This window comes from Daucus carota, chromosome 6 (assembly GCF_001625215.2).
Source record: "Daucus carota subsp. sativus chromosome 6, DH1 v3.0, whole genome shotgun sequence".
NCBI lineage: Eukaryota > Viridiplantae > Streptophyta > Magnoliopsida > Apiales > Apiaceae > Daucus > Daucus carota.
In genome coordinates, this window is record NC_030386.2 from 24387004 (window position 1) to 24404555 (window position 17552).

The window sequence follows — 17552 nt, forward strand, 5'->3', positions numbered from 1 at the left end:
CAGATGTCAACAAAACAGAAAATATGTTTATTACTGTTATCTGAAAAAAGTAATAAATTGGACAGATGTTCAGGAAATATCACAAATGCATATGGTGCATCTTCAAACAAGGATCTCAAGTGCTAAGAATTGGATTGTGAAATTGCAATGCCTAGACTTAATCGCTGTCCCAAGTTTCATCAGCTTCTTTAGGAGTTTTCATCTTACTTCCTGCTCCACTATTCTTATTTCTATCGCCATGAGTTAATTTTCCTGGCATTGTACAGCCAGGTTCTTCCTCATTATCTGATTCCCACATAAGAATTTCGGAATCACTAATTAAATCCTCAGATCGCTTTTGACCATGGACGTTCTGTTGATTTTTCATCCCATTCACCTTGTTTTTTGCATCATTTGTGTAGCCTGAATTTTCTTCTTCGCTGCTGCTCATGTCCTTATAACTTGCTGTTCTTGATTTTGCGCTTTCAACTGTTTCCCTGTTATCATCAGATTCCCACATGGCATCATCCAAGTCGGTTAACATTTCATCTGATTCTGACACATTTTCCGCTAGCTTCCCCCTGAATTTATCTTCAACTTCCATCTTAAATCCATCAACATTGTTGTGTTTGCCAGACTTAGCTGCTTTCCAGCTATCCACTTTAGGTGAGGTAAATTTTTCACGAAATTTATGATTATCGTCAGCATCGCTTTCACGTTTATTGATGGCTCTAGCATAACTCGCATTCCATTCTTCATCATCGCCATCATCAGAATCATCATCCTCGTCATCCTCAGAATGGTTGATCCTCTGCCTGTTGGTATTTTTATCCTTCCAACTCCTTGCCCCGTGTTTACTCTCATCATCATCGTAGCCACCTTTCACCAATTCAGATCTATAACTCCTCCCGTCCAGATCTCCTTTATTCCAATACCTAAGTTTGCTTGCTTCTTCTTGTTCTGCTGCTTCCTCAGCCTCCCATTCCCTATCAGCTGCATCTTCTATCTCGGCAATAAATTTGTCAAGCTCCTCCTGATCACTATCGTCTTCAGGTTCTGCTTGTTTAATTTTGCTGGTAGTCTCTGCTGCTCTCAGTTTGTCCCCACGAAAGACATATGGACTTCCTTCTTTTTTGTCAATTGCATTGAAAAAAGTTGAGGCTACTCTCTGAATGCTGGCCATGGCAACTGGATCATCAGGATTAACACCCATCCTTCGTAGCTGCTGCTCTAACTTCTTCATGTTTAGTTTTTGAGAATCAAGTGCTTGTTCAAATCTGGCTTTGAATAATGCCTGCACATGGTAAACAATGATGCTTACCTTCTATGCATCAGTAAATTGAAAAATGTGACACTGCTATTTGAAATCTTAAATAGTTTAATATTAATCACTATTGAGAACTAACAGGCTACTATAAAAAAAAAATGTTAAAGAAGATAATGCTAAACAGGCTCTCTAGATGGCAAGGCAAAGAAACCAATAAATACAGCCGCTGTTGTTGGGCATTGCATATAGGGTGCAGATTAACAAAATAGATTTGAAGCGGCCATGGCATAAACTGCAAAACAATAAAATCAAAAAGGAAAAATATTATGCACACCAACCTTCCTCTTTGTAAGGGTGTTGATAGGTATCAAATTCTTCGGCTGTCGATAATTTCTGCCACGAAACATAATGATCGTTTTTACATTATGTACATTTATCACAATTCCACCGCTCAATCTAGCAAGCATAGTCGCCATCTCTTTGATTTTTTCCTTAGGGAAATTATCACAGCAAACCTGTACAGTTTCATGAAATTTCCAGTGGAGGTGCATGTTTTGGACAACCCCTCCAAATACTCCACGGACACCAACAGGAACATAATTTTTGTTCCTAAAGCCAATTTTTCTGTATGCCTGGAGCTGCTCAGGAGTCAAAAGCTCTGGATCATGCCGTGGAGGAGGTAGCTCTGGTAGCTCATATTTTTTCAGCTTCTGGAGAAGCAATGCCACCTTTTTCTTGGCCTGCACAGGTTATAAAGGATGAGAGAGAATTACACCGTAGTAAAGAAATATAGTACAAAGTATGCTATACAATTAGCATCATGTTCATATCCTCCCCCCAAAATAAGAAGGAAAAACTTCAGAGTAGAAGTGTCAGGACATGACTAGCGCATGATATATCCAATTAGGAATCAGCTGAAACCACATCATACAAACCGTAATATAGGCTCAAATCACAATATACAGCAGTTCAACAACTTTTCTAGTGCCACATTACCAGCAAATATAATTCAATAGTTTGTTAGTCGATTGGGTGTAATTCTCAAGTCAATTTCTGGTTATCGGGTTCACCTTCTTTTTTTGTCGAGTCAAGTTGAGCCTGTGGTTTATATAGTCTACTAATTGTGTTCGAACTCGTCTCATGCATAGGCCTTCTCGAGTTTGAGCTTGTTAACAAGTTTTCAAGCTACTTGTAATAATGAAGTATTTTAATGAACTCAAAAGATCATCCAACCCTCAAATTATATTGTAATATATTATCAAGCTCAATTTGAGATTGAGCAAGTATAAATCGAGTTCAAAAAACTCAGATAGACTCGAATTTCTTATGGCCCAAATGTTTGTTAGAACTCAAAATCGGGTCAGGTCAAGCTTATTTTATCAAGTCGAGTCCGAGCCAACTCCGTTAATGGCATTAAGTAGATGATATATAATAGTAGGATTCAAATCCTCTACTTATTGTCCTAGATATTAGTCGTGCATCTAATTACCCCACCGTGATCCTAATCTACTAATATTTTTTAGCTCTTCCTATTTATGAACAATGATAACTTACAGCAATAGTATATTATAATACAGTATAATAACTTGAAAACAGCTGAAGAAGTGTTGGGTGTGACCTATCATCTATGTAATAAAAAAACACTTTTATATCTTGATTTGATGCTGCAGTGCACTGATGAAGTAGTTTCTGAGTCGTGAATGTGATTCCTGACTTTAAAATTGCAATTAAGCAGTTGCACACACAAAATAGGTACCAAACCGAATTAAGGACACGTTGGTCTGAACTCTATGAAAGAGCCTGCAAGGTAAATTTATATGCATACATTGCAATCCAGTTATTCTATCCATCAATTGCACGCATGCTATATGGGTAATTAATAATCATGGATCTAGACTGTTACCTCTAGGTAGTATAACCATGAGAGCATTAATAGCAATATTATGACAATTTACAATACAGTGACATGCCTAAGAAATTTACTCTCAACAATGACTATACCAAATTTCTGATGATGAAACAAGAAACTATCACTCTTTCCAAACCTCCTGCCTAAAAAGTTGACACCAGACCAATTTCTGCATCAAATGTTTGGTAAAGCTACATAAGAGATTGTCGAATTGTGGTATACTAACATTTACATCAGGTAACCAATGAGAGCATAGTAACGATGTCCAAGTGTCCAGCATATATCTTATAGGTTACACACCAAGCTCGGTCATTGCACAGTCATACCCTAATTTTTAAACGATGTGCTTATATACTAATACAAATGGTTAACATGACTGTAGAATCAAGCAAAGCTGCAGCATGCATCTTATCAACATATGAAAGAATGAAAGAAAAACATGGACGCATGACCACTAAGGCACTAACTCAAAAAAAAAAGTAACAAATCAAAGATATAATAAACATACATGTAAACAATACAAAAATAATACAACCTCGCTTCTATATTCCAGCAGTGTGTGGACATATTCAGGAGCAACTTGGTGCATTTGTAAAGTATCTGATCAACAGTAAGAACTTATTGTATAGAAATATCTACTCATTAATATTATACGTATACTTTATGTTTGTGCCCGTGCCGGTTATTAACTATCTTAAGTAAATGCACACATTTATTATTATCTCAAAGAAAATGTACACATTTATGATCCGTTGCCAAACACCACTATATAGTACAAACAAATTTATTAAAACTATGTTAGCTTAAATATTGCACTCCAAATATGGGCAGCAGCCTAAGCTTTCAATTTGTTTAAGAGCCATGCCTTCTAAACTTATTCACCAAATGACTGACATTACACAGCTGACAGCTCGACACTCTGTTCAGCATAAGAGTATTCAGTTTTTCCTCTACTGATATTTTATATCTAGCTGGCTAAAATAGATCTGCCTAGCAGTATATATAATTATTGCGCCAAGTAAAAATCTTTTAAGCGATATACATTTGAGCATGTGAAATGTTCTGATACTAAACAAGGATCATATTTCACGAGTTCAAGAACCTGATATGCCTAGCTAATTTTAACAAACACTGAGATAATAAACATGTGCACAATCAAGCAGAGTTGGCATAGTGAAGCATTTAGCTTAACTATTACACAGCAAAGATTTATTTCAGCATATAACGAAAGGCAAAAAAAAAAAGAGAGGTTGCAATATACCATCACTATACAGTAGTAATATGCACAGCTACAATAGGGTTAAGAGTCAAGAGCATACTCTTCTGAGATTGTATATAAGGCGCTCCTCGTCAGTCATCATCTTCTTCCTAAGTTTCTTGCTCCGCCTAATTTCCCTAAGGGTTTTACCAGATTCTTTTCGCATTCGAGTCTCCACCTTACTTCTCATGCTTTTTCCTCTGGATGTGGCCATTGCCCGACACCCATCAAAGCAATTCAATAAATAATGTGAAGAAACAGAAACATCAGTCCCAATTGCATTGTTCAGTATAGTTTTTGGAGAAAGATCATTGTGTATAATTACATTCCTGCAATTAATTAAAGGGCACATATTCAACTTCTAGAAATTAGAGTAAAAATCAAGTCTTTGCACATGATACATAAAGTCGCTATAAGTACCTACATATATAGTTTATAAAGAGAGAGAGAGAGAGAGAGGGGGGGGGGGGGGGGAGGGAGGGGGAGAGAGAGGGGGAGAGGGAGGGAGGGAGGGAGGGAGGGAGGGAGGGAGAGAGAGAGAGAGAGAGAGAGAGAGAGAGAGAGAGAGAGAGAGAGAGAGAGAGAGAGAGAGAGAGAGAGAGAGAGAGAGAGAGAGAGAGAGAGAGAGAGAGAGAGAGAGTACTTGGAAGGAGAGTGGAGGATGAAAGAAGTAAGGGTTTTGATGGAATTCTTGTGAAGATTCCTCAGAGCAAACATTTTGAAGCAGAAGCTATATAGAAAGAGAGATAAATTTTGTGACTGAAATAAAAGGGGTTATGTGATTGGTAATTATAGTAGTCTTGTTAGCTCCATTGCACACAGGTTGGAGGAGGAGGAAGAAGATTTGGGGGTTTTCAGGGTTTTAGTTTTCTATGGCCCCCATCTTTTTGTCGAACTTAAAACTTAATTGACAAATAGACCACAACGCCTCATGGCTTATGAGAATTTTTTTAAATTTTTATTTTTCATCATTTAGCATAGGTTTGGGTCAGATATATGTTCTCAAAATCGCTAATTTATTTTAAAAATAATAAATTAATTTTTTTATCAATTTATTAATAATTTAATTAAAAAACTATTTTTTTTATAAAAATTCTCAATCAAGAGTTCAATTGACTAGTACTGATTTCCGGGATCTACAATCATTATTTTCATATGCAAAAACCTTCTACGCATGTCATTTTTTTTTGCCACGTCTACGCATGTCATTTTAGTTTAACTAAAATAAATTAATTATTAAAAATGACAAATTTATTGTTAATCTCCGGCGACTTCCATTCAGTAAACACTAGACCTCATTTTCCATTCAATAAACACTAAACCTAATAGTAATTAACCTGAACTATTACTACAAAAAAAGAAAAAGGAAGAAGCAATTACCAGAGCTTATAAACCATTGACCATCAAACGGAGTGCAATGACGACCGTATATCATATTCATACTGTCTGGGGGTATTTTTTTATAGAGCATGCATGCATGCATAAAATTTGTATGATATTTGGTTTGGTTAGCTTAAAACTCATGAGCTTGGTCCCCATGAAAACACAGAAAACTTGCACCAAGTTGATAGCAAACTACGACTGCACATCAAACAGAAGACAAAAACTAGAGAGAACTCCGTCTACACCGAAAAAAGTAGCAAAATGTGCAACCATTTCATGAAGTAGGTTCATTAGAGAACCCCTCCTCAAAGGATCAATGCTAACCAACAAAGAGAAAAAAAAAATCTAAGTAGAACAATAGCCTAATAGAATTTGCACCTGGATTCGTTCAGAAGGTTCACTTGTCAAAGCATTAACAGTCGGACATAGTTATACAAATTTGTGTACATAAATATAGACATACAGATTAACAGGAGACTGAAATGTTAAACACCATAATCTGAAGAATACAAAAGCTTTCCTTGGTAAAAGGTTTTGGTGCCAACACAACCTGGCAGATGCATCGTCTTTTTTACTCCAAAAGCTGTCTTCTCATGGCTGAAGTTGAACCTTGCTTTAGAAAACTGGAACTTCATTATCAGAACCTTCTGCTCATCGTTGTCTCAACTAAAGGCGGTCTAGTAAGTCGAATATACTGTCTTGTGAACCAAACTGCAAATTCTGCATGTTCAACTTTAAATTAAAGGGGTTGTTTAGTTGTATACCAAGGAAGATTGGGTTGGAAGAAACTTACTGAAAGCTGGAAATCGGGTGGAGTGTCGAGGTCTATATCATCAAGATCAGGTATGCCACAGCTTTCATTGTTTGCTGCTCCAGATGCATCAGTGACCTCACAAGGTAAGACAGATGAAGAGTTGTAACACAAACCTGAATTGTTGTTATTATTATAAAGAGCAGAAGATTCAAAAATCTCATCACATAACAACGAGTCCTCGATGCCATCCAAATGAACATCTTGAGATTCGCCTGCTAGATAAGGATAATCTATATTATCCCTGAAGAAAACATCAGAAGGTTGATTCATCTCTGTGATAAATGCTGCTCCCTGATCAACAATGGCTTGAGATTTGCCTACTAAATCAGAATAATCTATATCATCCTTCAAGTGAACATCAGAAAAAGGCTCATTCATCTGCGTGACAAATTCTGCTCCCTGATCAACAACAGCTTGAGATTCACCGGCTAGATAAGAATCATCTATCCCATCCTTCAAGTGAACATCAGAAGAAGGTTTATTCATCTCTGTGATATATTCTGCTTCCTGATCAACATAAAAAAATCATAAGTTGAGGCCACAACATCCTAAGGTTTGAAAGTCTCACTTTTGGTTTTCATTAGCAAACACTTAGGCTAGCAGCTGAATGGATTAAACAGAATTCACTAATTAAATCGAAGGATAGACCAGACAACCCATTTTAACTAATAACGAGAGCAGAAAAGCTCCAACTCTGGTCTTATAAAATGATTTATCAGATAAAGGATGAGAGTTTGCAGCAAATAGAATGCAGTTTCATCAAAAAAGTGAAATACAATGTAGTGAGAATGAATGAAATTGTAAAACTTGTACCACTCACATATGTTGATGATCGCAGTTGAAACTCATCCATAATATCATCCAGGTACCCCGAGTTTCCTGGCCGTGGCGGATTGGGAGTATTTGTCTTGGGTGTCTTGGGACTAGTGTGCAACATGACCTTATTTGATTCAGTGATGGCAACTGGACCGTCAATCTTTTCACCCTGCTTCTGATGCTGATAAAAAATTCTAGAGACCACATAGTCACCATCTTTTTCATCTTCCTCAGTCCCGAGATGGTATTGATGCATAACCCAATTAGATTTTTCAGGCTTAGAACCGTTTACTGCACTTCTATATAGAACCATGATTTTCTTACTGCCCTTCTGGGTTCCATTCTCCAGCACAGGTTTTGTCTTGCCTGTCTTATGCCAGCGCACGTGCTCCTTACCAGAACTATCTTCATTTTGAATCTTCCGACGCTTCCTTTGACCAGTGGCATAAGCATTGGCAGTTTTGTGAAAGAAATAGACACTAGTTCCATCTTCTTTAGCACCTGTAAAAGCATACAGAGATAAAGTGACATTATATGTACTTAATGAATACATAGTAATGAATAATAACAAATACAAATGCACAAGTAATAAGAGGCTCGGTCTAATTTACCAAAGTAAACATACAAAGTACAAATTTTCTTGGTACACAAGTTTTCGGTCTAATTTACTAAAGTAAACATACAAATTACGAATGTCCTTGCTTAAACAAGTTTCCAGTATGATTCATTCATAATAATATGAATAAAATCCAGATAACACAAAGTTTTAATATTTGTTTTTTTCTAGCGAGCTGTGGTCATTACTAAAATTAGGAAAGGACTTCAAAAATTAAATGGAACCACCAAATTCACAGCGACCTTCTTAGAAAACTGTTTATTTGAAAGAATGTTTCTAGATTGATTAAAGACTTCTGTCTAAAAACTATGCCCAACAAGGATCCCTTGTTTCCTTGTATTTTATACCAGGGACTGGGTTTTTTTTATCTATAAATTGTTCTGTCCTGTGTTTTCTCCTTATTAGAAAAAGCTACTAGCTAAGCAGTAGGTGGAATGGAGTCTGTTCCCTTCTTGTGACCTACCCAGGGAATGCACCTGTATGCTTTTTATTACTTTTATAATTAAAAGATTTTCTTTGCTTAGGAATTATGAAAAGAAACATGTTTGCTAAAAGGGTACAAATAGCATCATAGTAGTAGCTTGTATTGTACAAAGAGTACTCCGATTCTAAAGTTAAAAGAACATGTAGTACAGGAATTAGTGACCATCGGACAATATACTAAAAAGTCCTCTTGACCAAATTCATTTGACCGCCCACATCTTTATATCAAATCTCAATCAATATAATACATAAAATAAGTATCGAGTAAACTTTCTATTGCAGTAGTGTTAAGTCTAAGAAATATCTCACCAGGAAGATTTTCAGGATGAGTATAGCAGATCCCATTTTCCATATCTAGTGTTGGGATGAACTCATCAATGAACATGTGTGGGTCAGATTCTCCTACACCGCATTTGGCTGCCAAGTGCTCTAGAATTTGAACATCAGATGGGTCAAATTTCACACCAGCTGGCAGTCCAGGCCATGCATGAGACACCTGTGGAAAAAAATAATCACCATCTATGGGATTCTTAAATTTAACTTGCACAGACTAGTAACTAGTACTCTTGTATCAATGTATATTAACAACAATTACATCAATAACAACATTCCTGCTAGTCTAATCAATGGGAAAAAAAATGCAGCAATTCAACAGATTACCATCTGCTAAACCAGTAACCATAGCAGTATTGGAAAAAGGTTACTTTAATAAGCAGAAAGGATGCAATTATTGTCCAAACATGCTCCGACTTATGTTAATTTTATCAAACAATGATGGTGAAAAAAGATAAAGTAGTGCCGGCAACCATGCCCAATAAGTGGACATGATCAGAGCTTTTGCACGACTGACATGAAATATTATAAATGAATACAGAACAGTGCATGCATAGAAGCAATACAAGATATAACTTACATCACTGTTATCAATGCAATAAAAGCAATTGGGGCATTCACGTTTCACCCCACAGTCTTTAATTTGATCTGCAAAAGGCAGAGTTGCATGTTTAACTTTTCTAGCAATTGCTCGGCCATCAACAAGCCAACTCCTGCATCAGTTAAACAAAAAATACTTTCAACAAATTCAGGGACCAAGAAGCATTAAAAAGTAACTGAGGGAAAGCTTATCCTTTCCTTTTTTTAGGGCGTATCAATTTTTTTTATTTTTTTGGATTTTAAATTACAGAATCAGTGAAAAAAAAACAATTGAAGCAAGTCATACTCATACTTTCTTTGTTCTTTCTTCTTTTTTATCCATGTATATAACACTTATTCTTCATAGACTACAGTTACTCGTAAAAACAAATGAACTTTTTTTTGGGTGGGAAACGGTCAATTGCGATTCGCGAAGATATAAATATTATCTTCCCCATGACTTCACTAGGGCTTAACCTCTTAACTTTGTATCACCATCAGGAGAGGGGCATCCTCTAGGCAAAACCACAGGAATCTTATGAAACCCAACATACTATAAATAGACCACTAATATTGCAAATAAAAGAAAAGTGAGCAAAAACAAAGTATACATTTCAGGAGTACAAACAATAGCTAGCCAAGTAAGAAGCACTTAAATATCAAACCTATATTTAAACCAATTAAATACTTCAACTATCATAGAGAGATCTTTTTGGAACACCTAATGATCAATTTTTACAACTGAAGCCAGTTGGTCTAAGACTCTGCTCAAATGCCTGTAATAGACGAATTTTTCATTAATATATGTGGAAAAGAATTAGTAAGAGAAGTCCAATAGAGGTGTTAAAAGTGGTGCTATATCTATAATATAGCACCCAAGCAAAAAACCTAACTCCAATGGGGATGCTAAACATGGATGTAAAATAACAAAATGCTATACTTGGTGCTAAATACAGAACCAAGTATAGATGTTGCTATAATTGCCACAAAAGCATGCAAGTGGGAAACTCAATATTTAAAGTCATATTGACAAATAAAAGAGTGCATTTAAAGATTTGTGTGAGTGAAATGTAGCTATATTTAGATAGTTTGGTGTTATTTTATATCTACCCATAGTAGTAGAAGTTCTAATTTAACATCACAAGTGACTTTTTGGTGCTAAAATATAGCTATACGTATTTTAGCACTACACATGTGTTCACGTAACACAATTAAGACTTGATGAACAAACCCATATAAAGAAAAGACAGTACTTGCATCTCCATCTTCAGCAATATTATATCGAAACTTTGACATCAATCTATAAAGTAAGTCTGTTTTTGGTAATCAACCAAAATACTCCTAAACCCACATAAATGAACTGATTATTACCAAAATCGAACTCACAATCCAGCATTAAAAGCACCCAATAAGGAAAACAAACGCGCATTTAAATCATCAGAGCTACAATACCACAAATAAAGGGGTAACTAAAGCACCCATTTGGATTCATAAGCAGAATAATCAAAATCAAAATCAAAATCAAAAATCAAAATCAAGAAACCTAAAAACAAGAAAACCCCGATAAGGGTTAATAAAAATACAATCGCTTCAAACACACTGTACAAGAACACTGTTAAAGCGGCGCAGATGATTATAGTGAAGTTTAGTGAGAGAAAGCTTACCTTGCCATGCTCAGTGATCGCCGCCTAGTGAGAGAGAGACTGAAGAGAGTGATTAAGCATACACATTAAGGATAAATAATAAATACATAGAGAGACGAGCGGGAAAACGTACGCTTTTGCCTCGGTTCGGTAGCTTTGGTTCGGAACTTAACTCAGCCTCGGCAATAAGTCTCCCACTCTTCTCGTTTGTTTCTAAATTTATAAATTTGATACGGAAATAAAAAGAGAAATTAATTTTAAAATATAATTATTAAAATTTAGTTCGAAGAAAATGAATAAGTGAAAACATTTTTGTTTATAAAAAACTAGTGAAAAAGGCCGCGCTTCGCGGCGGCGTTATAAATTTTGATACGAATCAATATTATAATAGCATAAAAATTATTTTGAGTCATCTTCTCGTTAAACATATCACCAATAAAAAAATTATTATAATTAGTATAAAAAATTGTTTAAGTAGTCATCGTGTCAAACACAATATTAATAATAAAATTATCTTTGACATAAATACACAAATTTTATAAAAGATCGCCAAGTGGTAATTCCAAACCTTTAGTATTATAGATGATAAGACGCTAAATATATTTTATTGTATATCTATTCAATAATGAAATATTAATATATATTAAGAAAATGGTGTGATGGTACCATTTATTAAAATCAATATATATCATTGATACCGTTAATAATTCTAGGTCATCCTGTCAAACACAATACTAATAATAAAATTAGTTCGAACATCCCTTCCGTCGAAGACAATATTGATCCATAATTATTATTTTTATGATAAAATTAAATATTATAATTTAGATCAAAATTAGTTTGAGCCGCTCTTTTGTCAAACACAATACTAATAACAAAACATTATAATTTAGATATTAGTTTGAGTCGCCTTATTGTCAAACATAATACTAATGAAAATTATTCTAATTATGATAAAATTAAATATTATAATTAGATAAAAATTATTTTGAACCGTGATCCCGTTTTAACAAAAAAAATATTATAACATAGAAAAAATTTATTTTAGCCACTTTCCCGTTAAACATAATACTAATAGAAAATTTATTATTGTTTAGATAAAAATTAGTTTGGGCCGCCTCCCGTGCCCGTCAAACACAATACTAATCAAGAATCCTTTACATTATCATAAGATGAATATATGATTCCTATTTTATATATCTTATTTTATATGTTCATTATTTTTATATCTTGATTCTTATTTATTAGTTTAAAATTATTATTCTTTTAGGGTTCTAATATTTTTGCTATTAGTTTTTTTTAATGATTATTATCTTTACAATCTTTTATTTTCTATTCGAAATTTAAGAAAATTATAAGATTAAATCGAAAATATAAATTGTATATACTACCTTACAAATCTTAAATATAAATTGCATTTTATCTATGATTGTTAGTTTAAATAAATACAATCATAATTCTCTTAGAATTCCTAAATAAGAAAAAAATTGTATCTTGAATAAGAAAAAGAATTGTATTACCTTTGCAATCCTTGAACTTCATTTTTAAATTTTAATTTTATTCTATATTCAAAATTTATGAAAATTATTTGTTAGATATATGATTTGAAAATTTTTAATAAAATAAGACTATAAGTTTTATAACTTTTGAAAGTAAGAATCGTATTTTTTAACCTAATTTTTAGGTTATAATTTTATTTTCAATTTGAAATTTAATTATGAAAATTATAAGACTAAATTCAATAATTCTAGACACGCTGAGTTAATAAATTTTATGATTCGAACATATCGTGTTCTCTAATTTATTATTTGTGTCTACTATTTAGACTTTTTTTAAAACCTATTATTTTGACTCTTTAAACACAGTTGTGATTACGGACCTAGTATTAGATTATTCTTTTATATGTCTTATCAAAATAAAATTTTATAATATAAAATTCAACTAAATCTTCTATATATCTTATCGAAAATAAAAATTGTATATATTACCTTATAAATCTTAAATATAAATTGTATTTTATCTATTATTGTTAGTTTTAATAAATATAATCCTATTTCTTTTAGGATTACTAAATAAGAAAAGAATTGTATCATCTTTAGAATTCAATAAGAAATACTAAATAAGAAAAGAATTGTACCATCTTTAGAATTCAATAAGAAAAGAATTGTATTACTTTTAGAATTCTTGAACCTGATTTTTTTTTAATTATAATTATATTTTCTATCCGAAATTTAAGAAAAATTAGAAGACTTCTTGAACCTGATTTTTTTTTTATTATAACTATATTTTTTATCCGAAATTTAAGAAAAATCAGAAGACTGAATCGAACGTATCTAGAGACGCCCGCATCCTCCTTTATATATATATACTAGTTGAGAAACCGCGCGTTGCGGCGGCCTATAAAAATTATATTAATAATTTAAAATTAGTATTTGTAAGATAATATAATTGTGTGGCAGTCTATAAAAATTATATCAATGATTCAAATTGATATTTGTGGAATAAATATATTTTATATCATAAACATCTCGATGCAATACCAGTATTAATATATAAAATTTCAAAATTGGACTATAATTCATGAGTGAAACAATAAAAATAAATTTTTACATATAATTAAAGATTTAAGGCATGATGAATATTAATTTTAGTTGTGTTTTTTTTAAAGTAAGCATGTTTTTCATTGACATTGTCATTAATTTCCAGATACTACTTCTTAAACATATACACCATGCAGTAAAAAGCATACGGCTCTTTAACAGAACTGATTGATGACATCTAACCATATACATTGATTAACCAATAAAATAGACAGTAAACTTGCAAGAACATAAGTGCGTAAAAGTCAAAAAGATGTTGAGATGCAAATCCGAAACCATCCCTAGTTTTAATAGAAATAAACATTATGTTCTAGTTATACGAACATTAATCATGTTGAGACGTACGAATTCCAATCTATTCGGGTGTATATTAGTGACTCTTTCCTCCAATTACTTTGGATTGGTTGTTAGCAAAAACATGAATTTATATTCATGAGATAGCAGTCTACTCCCACATCCGAAAAACTCTTACTCTTGTCAATGAATCATCTCTATCGCCGTTCAAAACATCGTGTAACTCATTACTGTATTAGATGGGGGGCAAAGAAAAATGGTTATAAAGCGTATTCGCCCCCTCATTGTATGTGTCGAACGATAGATTTCCAGAATAAAACGGGTTACGTCGTTGCATAAGAACGACACCACCGGCGAGTAAGGTTGTGGTACTGAGAGAGAGTAAGTTGTGTTTAGATGATCCAAAATCCTACAACCTATAGGGGTATTTATAGGTGCAGAGAGACTTGTGTGCTAATTTTTTCCATAATTAAATAATCCGAAACAGAATCAGATTAAAAAACTTGGAAGCTACTATATTCCATAAATAATTTAAAACAAAATCAAATTCTGAAACTTGCTTCTAATATACCTGAAACTAAAAAAGGTAGTTCTAATTTTGATATTTTTCATCCAAAAATTTCAGAAAATTAGAAAAATCGAACAGAGCAATGTGTGAGGCGCCACTTACACGCTCCTCGCTTCTCCTTTAAAAATCGAGCAAAAAAACCATCACGTAAATAATTTGTACCTTTCCCATATATTTCATCAATAATTTGAAACAAATGAGATTCTGAAACTTGCTTCGAGTACCTTTCCCATAATAAAATAATAATCTGAAACAAAATCAGATTAAAACTTTCAAGCTACTATATTCCATAAATAATTTGAAACAAAATCAGATTCTGAAACGTGCTTCTAATATAACCGAAACTAAAAAAGGTAATTCTAGTTTTTGATATTTTTTCATCCAAAAATTCCAAAAAATTAGAAAAATAGAACGGAGTTATCTGAGAGGCGCCACCTACACTCCCATAATAAAATAATACTCTGAAACAAAATCAGATTAAAACTTTCAAGCTATTATATTCCATAAATAATTTGAAACAAAATCAGATTCTGAAACTTGCTTCTAATATAACCGAAACTAAAAAAGGTAATTCTAGTTTTTGATATTTTTTCATCCAAAAATTCCAAAAAATTAGAAAAATAGAACGGAGTTATCTGAGAGGCGCCACCTACACGCCCCTCGCTTCTCCTTTATATAAGTATACTAGTTGAGAAGCCGCGCGTTGCGGCGGTCTATAAAAATTATATTAATGATTTAATATTAGTGTTTGTACAATAAAATAATTTTGTGATGGTCTATAAAAAATATAATATATTAATGTTGTAAAATTAATATTTGTAGGATAAAATAAATTTATATTATAAAAATCTTGATGTAATACCAATACTAATATATAAAATTGCAAATTGGTCTATAATTCATGGTGAAAAAATGAAAATAAATTTATACACATAATTAACAATTTAAAGTTTGATAAAAAAACAATTTAAAGCATGACGAATCTTAATTTTATTTGTTTTTTTTTTTGAAAGTATTCATGTTCTTACATTGTCACCTTCCTCCAATTTTTTTGGATTGATTGTGCACAAAAATATCTAACTTAAATCTGTGAGATATAAGTCAATAACTACCCTCTTAAAAGTTGATAGAACGGAGGAAACGGATATTGCGTGAATAATTTTTTCCTGTATACAAAGTAAATCATATAAAAATTAACAACAAACATGTCCGATGAACAAAACAAATATTATAAACGAATAACCAACAAACATACATAACTAATAATCAATTTATTGATATCAAACGTCAATATCATGTCAAGACTATATTCTTTTCCCGTGTTTGGATTTGTCGACTCCGATATAACGGTCTATATGACTATATTCTTTTTCCGTGTTTGGATTTGTCGACTCCAATATAACGGTCTATATAACTACCTTTGCTTGCAACAACTTTTTTTTTAATACTGTATAAACAGCCTTCACTTATCGTTGCAGAAGAACGACACCTCCGAGTTAGAAATCGAGCAAGAGAACTATAAACCAGAGAGACACGTAGGTTTGTGGTATTGAGAGAGAGGAGGTCGTGTTTAGATGATCCAAAACCCTACAATCTATAGGGGTATTTATAGGTGCAGAGAGACTCGTATGCTACTCTTTCCCATAATTAAATAATCTGAAACAAAACCAGATTAAAACTTTCAAGCTACTATATTCCATAAATAATCTGTTTTTCCCATAATTAAATAATTTGAAACAAAATCAGATTAAAACTTTCAAGCTGCTATATTCCATAAATAATCTGAAACAAAATCAGATTCTGAAACTTGCTTCTAATGTACCGAAAACTAACAAAGGTAGTACTAATTTTTGATATTTTTCATTCAAAAATTTCAGAAAATTTGAAAAATAGAACGGAGCGATGTGAGAGGGGTCACCTACACGCCCCTCGCTTCTCCTTTATATAAGTATATTGATTATGAAAAAATTATATATTTATTAACATTTCTATTTATAAAAATTGATGTTTTATAAAGAAAATTAATGATTGAAAATTAACAAAAGGGATTAAAGTGACTCTTTTATTAAATTATTAATTAAGAAAAAAATTCTCATAACTACATGTATGCAAATGATAATATTTATGATCATAATTTTCTTTATTAAAATCAAATATTATTTGAAGATATATACACGCACAATAATATCTTTAGTCCAAATATTTTAAATTATACATCTTAATTCAATAAAGGTTGAACATATGATTTAAAGATTTAAATAAATTATATTATTATTAAATTTATCTAAATCAATTTAAATTTATTCTAGATATATTAATATTTTGTTTTTTTTGTTTCATTGTTTACAATATATATTTTTTATTTTAATAAAATCTAATAAATTTTAATTTTACATATACAAAAAAATAAAAGCAAGAAAGGATATAGGTTAGGAGTTGACTGAAGCAAGAACCAAGCTTTGACCAAGTGAAGCAAAAACCAAGACCAACGGGAAACCGTGTCTGTCTTCCACTAGGACTTGTCATGACCTTTTGTTTTGAAAACCCGCCCTTGTTTTAGTTTTGTTGTAAGAATACATATAGATGGTCCCACAAACAACTTGCTCCCCAAGCTTAACCGGGACATAGGGTACCCTGTCATTACTAAACTGACATGTTTGCATTCATACGTGGCGTTACCAGGAGCTAATGCGGAGCTGCAACTCAAATATACCCCCTCATTCTAAGAATCCACATTGGATCCCCGTTAATACCCGTAAATGCTTTCTTTATTTGATTTTTAAAATTTGATCAATATAATAAATATATTAGATGATATATTATATAATAAACTAAATTAATATATTAAATATTATTATAATATTATATAAATATTTGATTTTTAATCCCGTTAATTCTCGACCAATCCTATTAATAAAAAATATATAAGTAATCAATTTTAAAATTAAATAATACTACATTTGTCCTTCTCATTTTTTTACACTTTCTTTTCATTGCTCGACACGTATTT

At 32.4% G+C, this 17552-nt stretch overlaps 2 protein-coding genes across 2 annotated transcripts; both read right to left on the reverse strand.

The window, feature by feature from the left end:
• Positions 1-4: 4 nt before the first annotated feature.
• LOC108227881 (CRM-domain containing factor CFM9, mitochondrial) lies at positions 5-5311 on the reverse strand. Its single transcript, XM_017403256.2, has 4 exons — positions 5057-5311; positions 4475-4742; positions 1585-1986; positions 5-1273 (listed from the first exon to the last, which is right to left on the reverse strand). Exons 1-4 carry the CDS (start codon positions 5128-5130, stop codon positions 158-160), a joined length of 1860 nt encoding a protein of 619 aa, XP_017258745.1. The 5' UTR covers positions 5131-5311; the 3' UTR covers positions 5-157.
• An 848-nt stretch (positions 5312-6159) lies between these two features.
• LOC108225283 (SUPPRESSOR OF GAMMA RESPONSE 1-like) lies at positions 6160-11241 on the reverse strand. The gene is made up of 6 exons (XM_017400116.2): positions 11102-11241; positions 9439-9571; positions 8835-9021; positions 7431-7927; positions 6590-7117; positions 6160-6516 (listed from the first exon to the last, which is right to left on the reverse strand). The coding sequence occupies exons 1-6, from the start codon at positions 11107-11109 to the stop codon at positions 6463-6465; spliced, it is 1407 nt and encodes a 468-aa protein (XP_017255605.1). The 5' UTR covers positions 11110-11241; the 3' UTR covers positions 6160-6462.
• Between the last annotated feature and the right edge of the window lie 6311 nt (positions 11242-17552).

Bases quoted from the DNA above. Each gene is read 5' to 3' on its own strand.
- LOC108225283 (XM_017400116.2), bottom strand. The intron at 7,928-8,834 runs GTGAGATATTTC...ATGCTTTTACAG, and splicing joins TCATCCTGAAAATCTTCCTG to GTGCTAAAGAAGATGGAACT. The intron at 6,517-6,589 runs GTAAGTTTCTTC...TTGAACATGCAG, and splicing joins CACCCGATTTCCAGCTTTCA to AATTTGCAGTTTGGTTCACA.
- LOC108227881 (XM_017403256.2), bottom strand. From the start codon at position 5,130: ATGTTTGCTCTGAGGAATCTTCACAAGAATTCCATCAAAACCCTTACT. The intron at 4,743-5,056 runs GTACTCTCTCTC...AATTAATTGCAG, and splicing joins ATCCTCCACTCTCCTTCCAA to GAATGTAATTATACACAATG. The intron at 1,274-1,584 runs GTTGGTGTGCAT...TACCATGTGCAG, and splicing joins ACACCCTTACAAAGAGGAAG to GCATTATTCAAAGCCAGATT.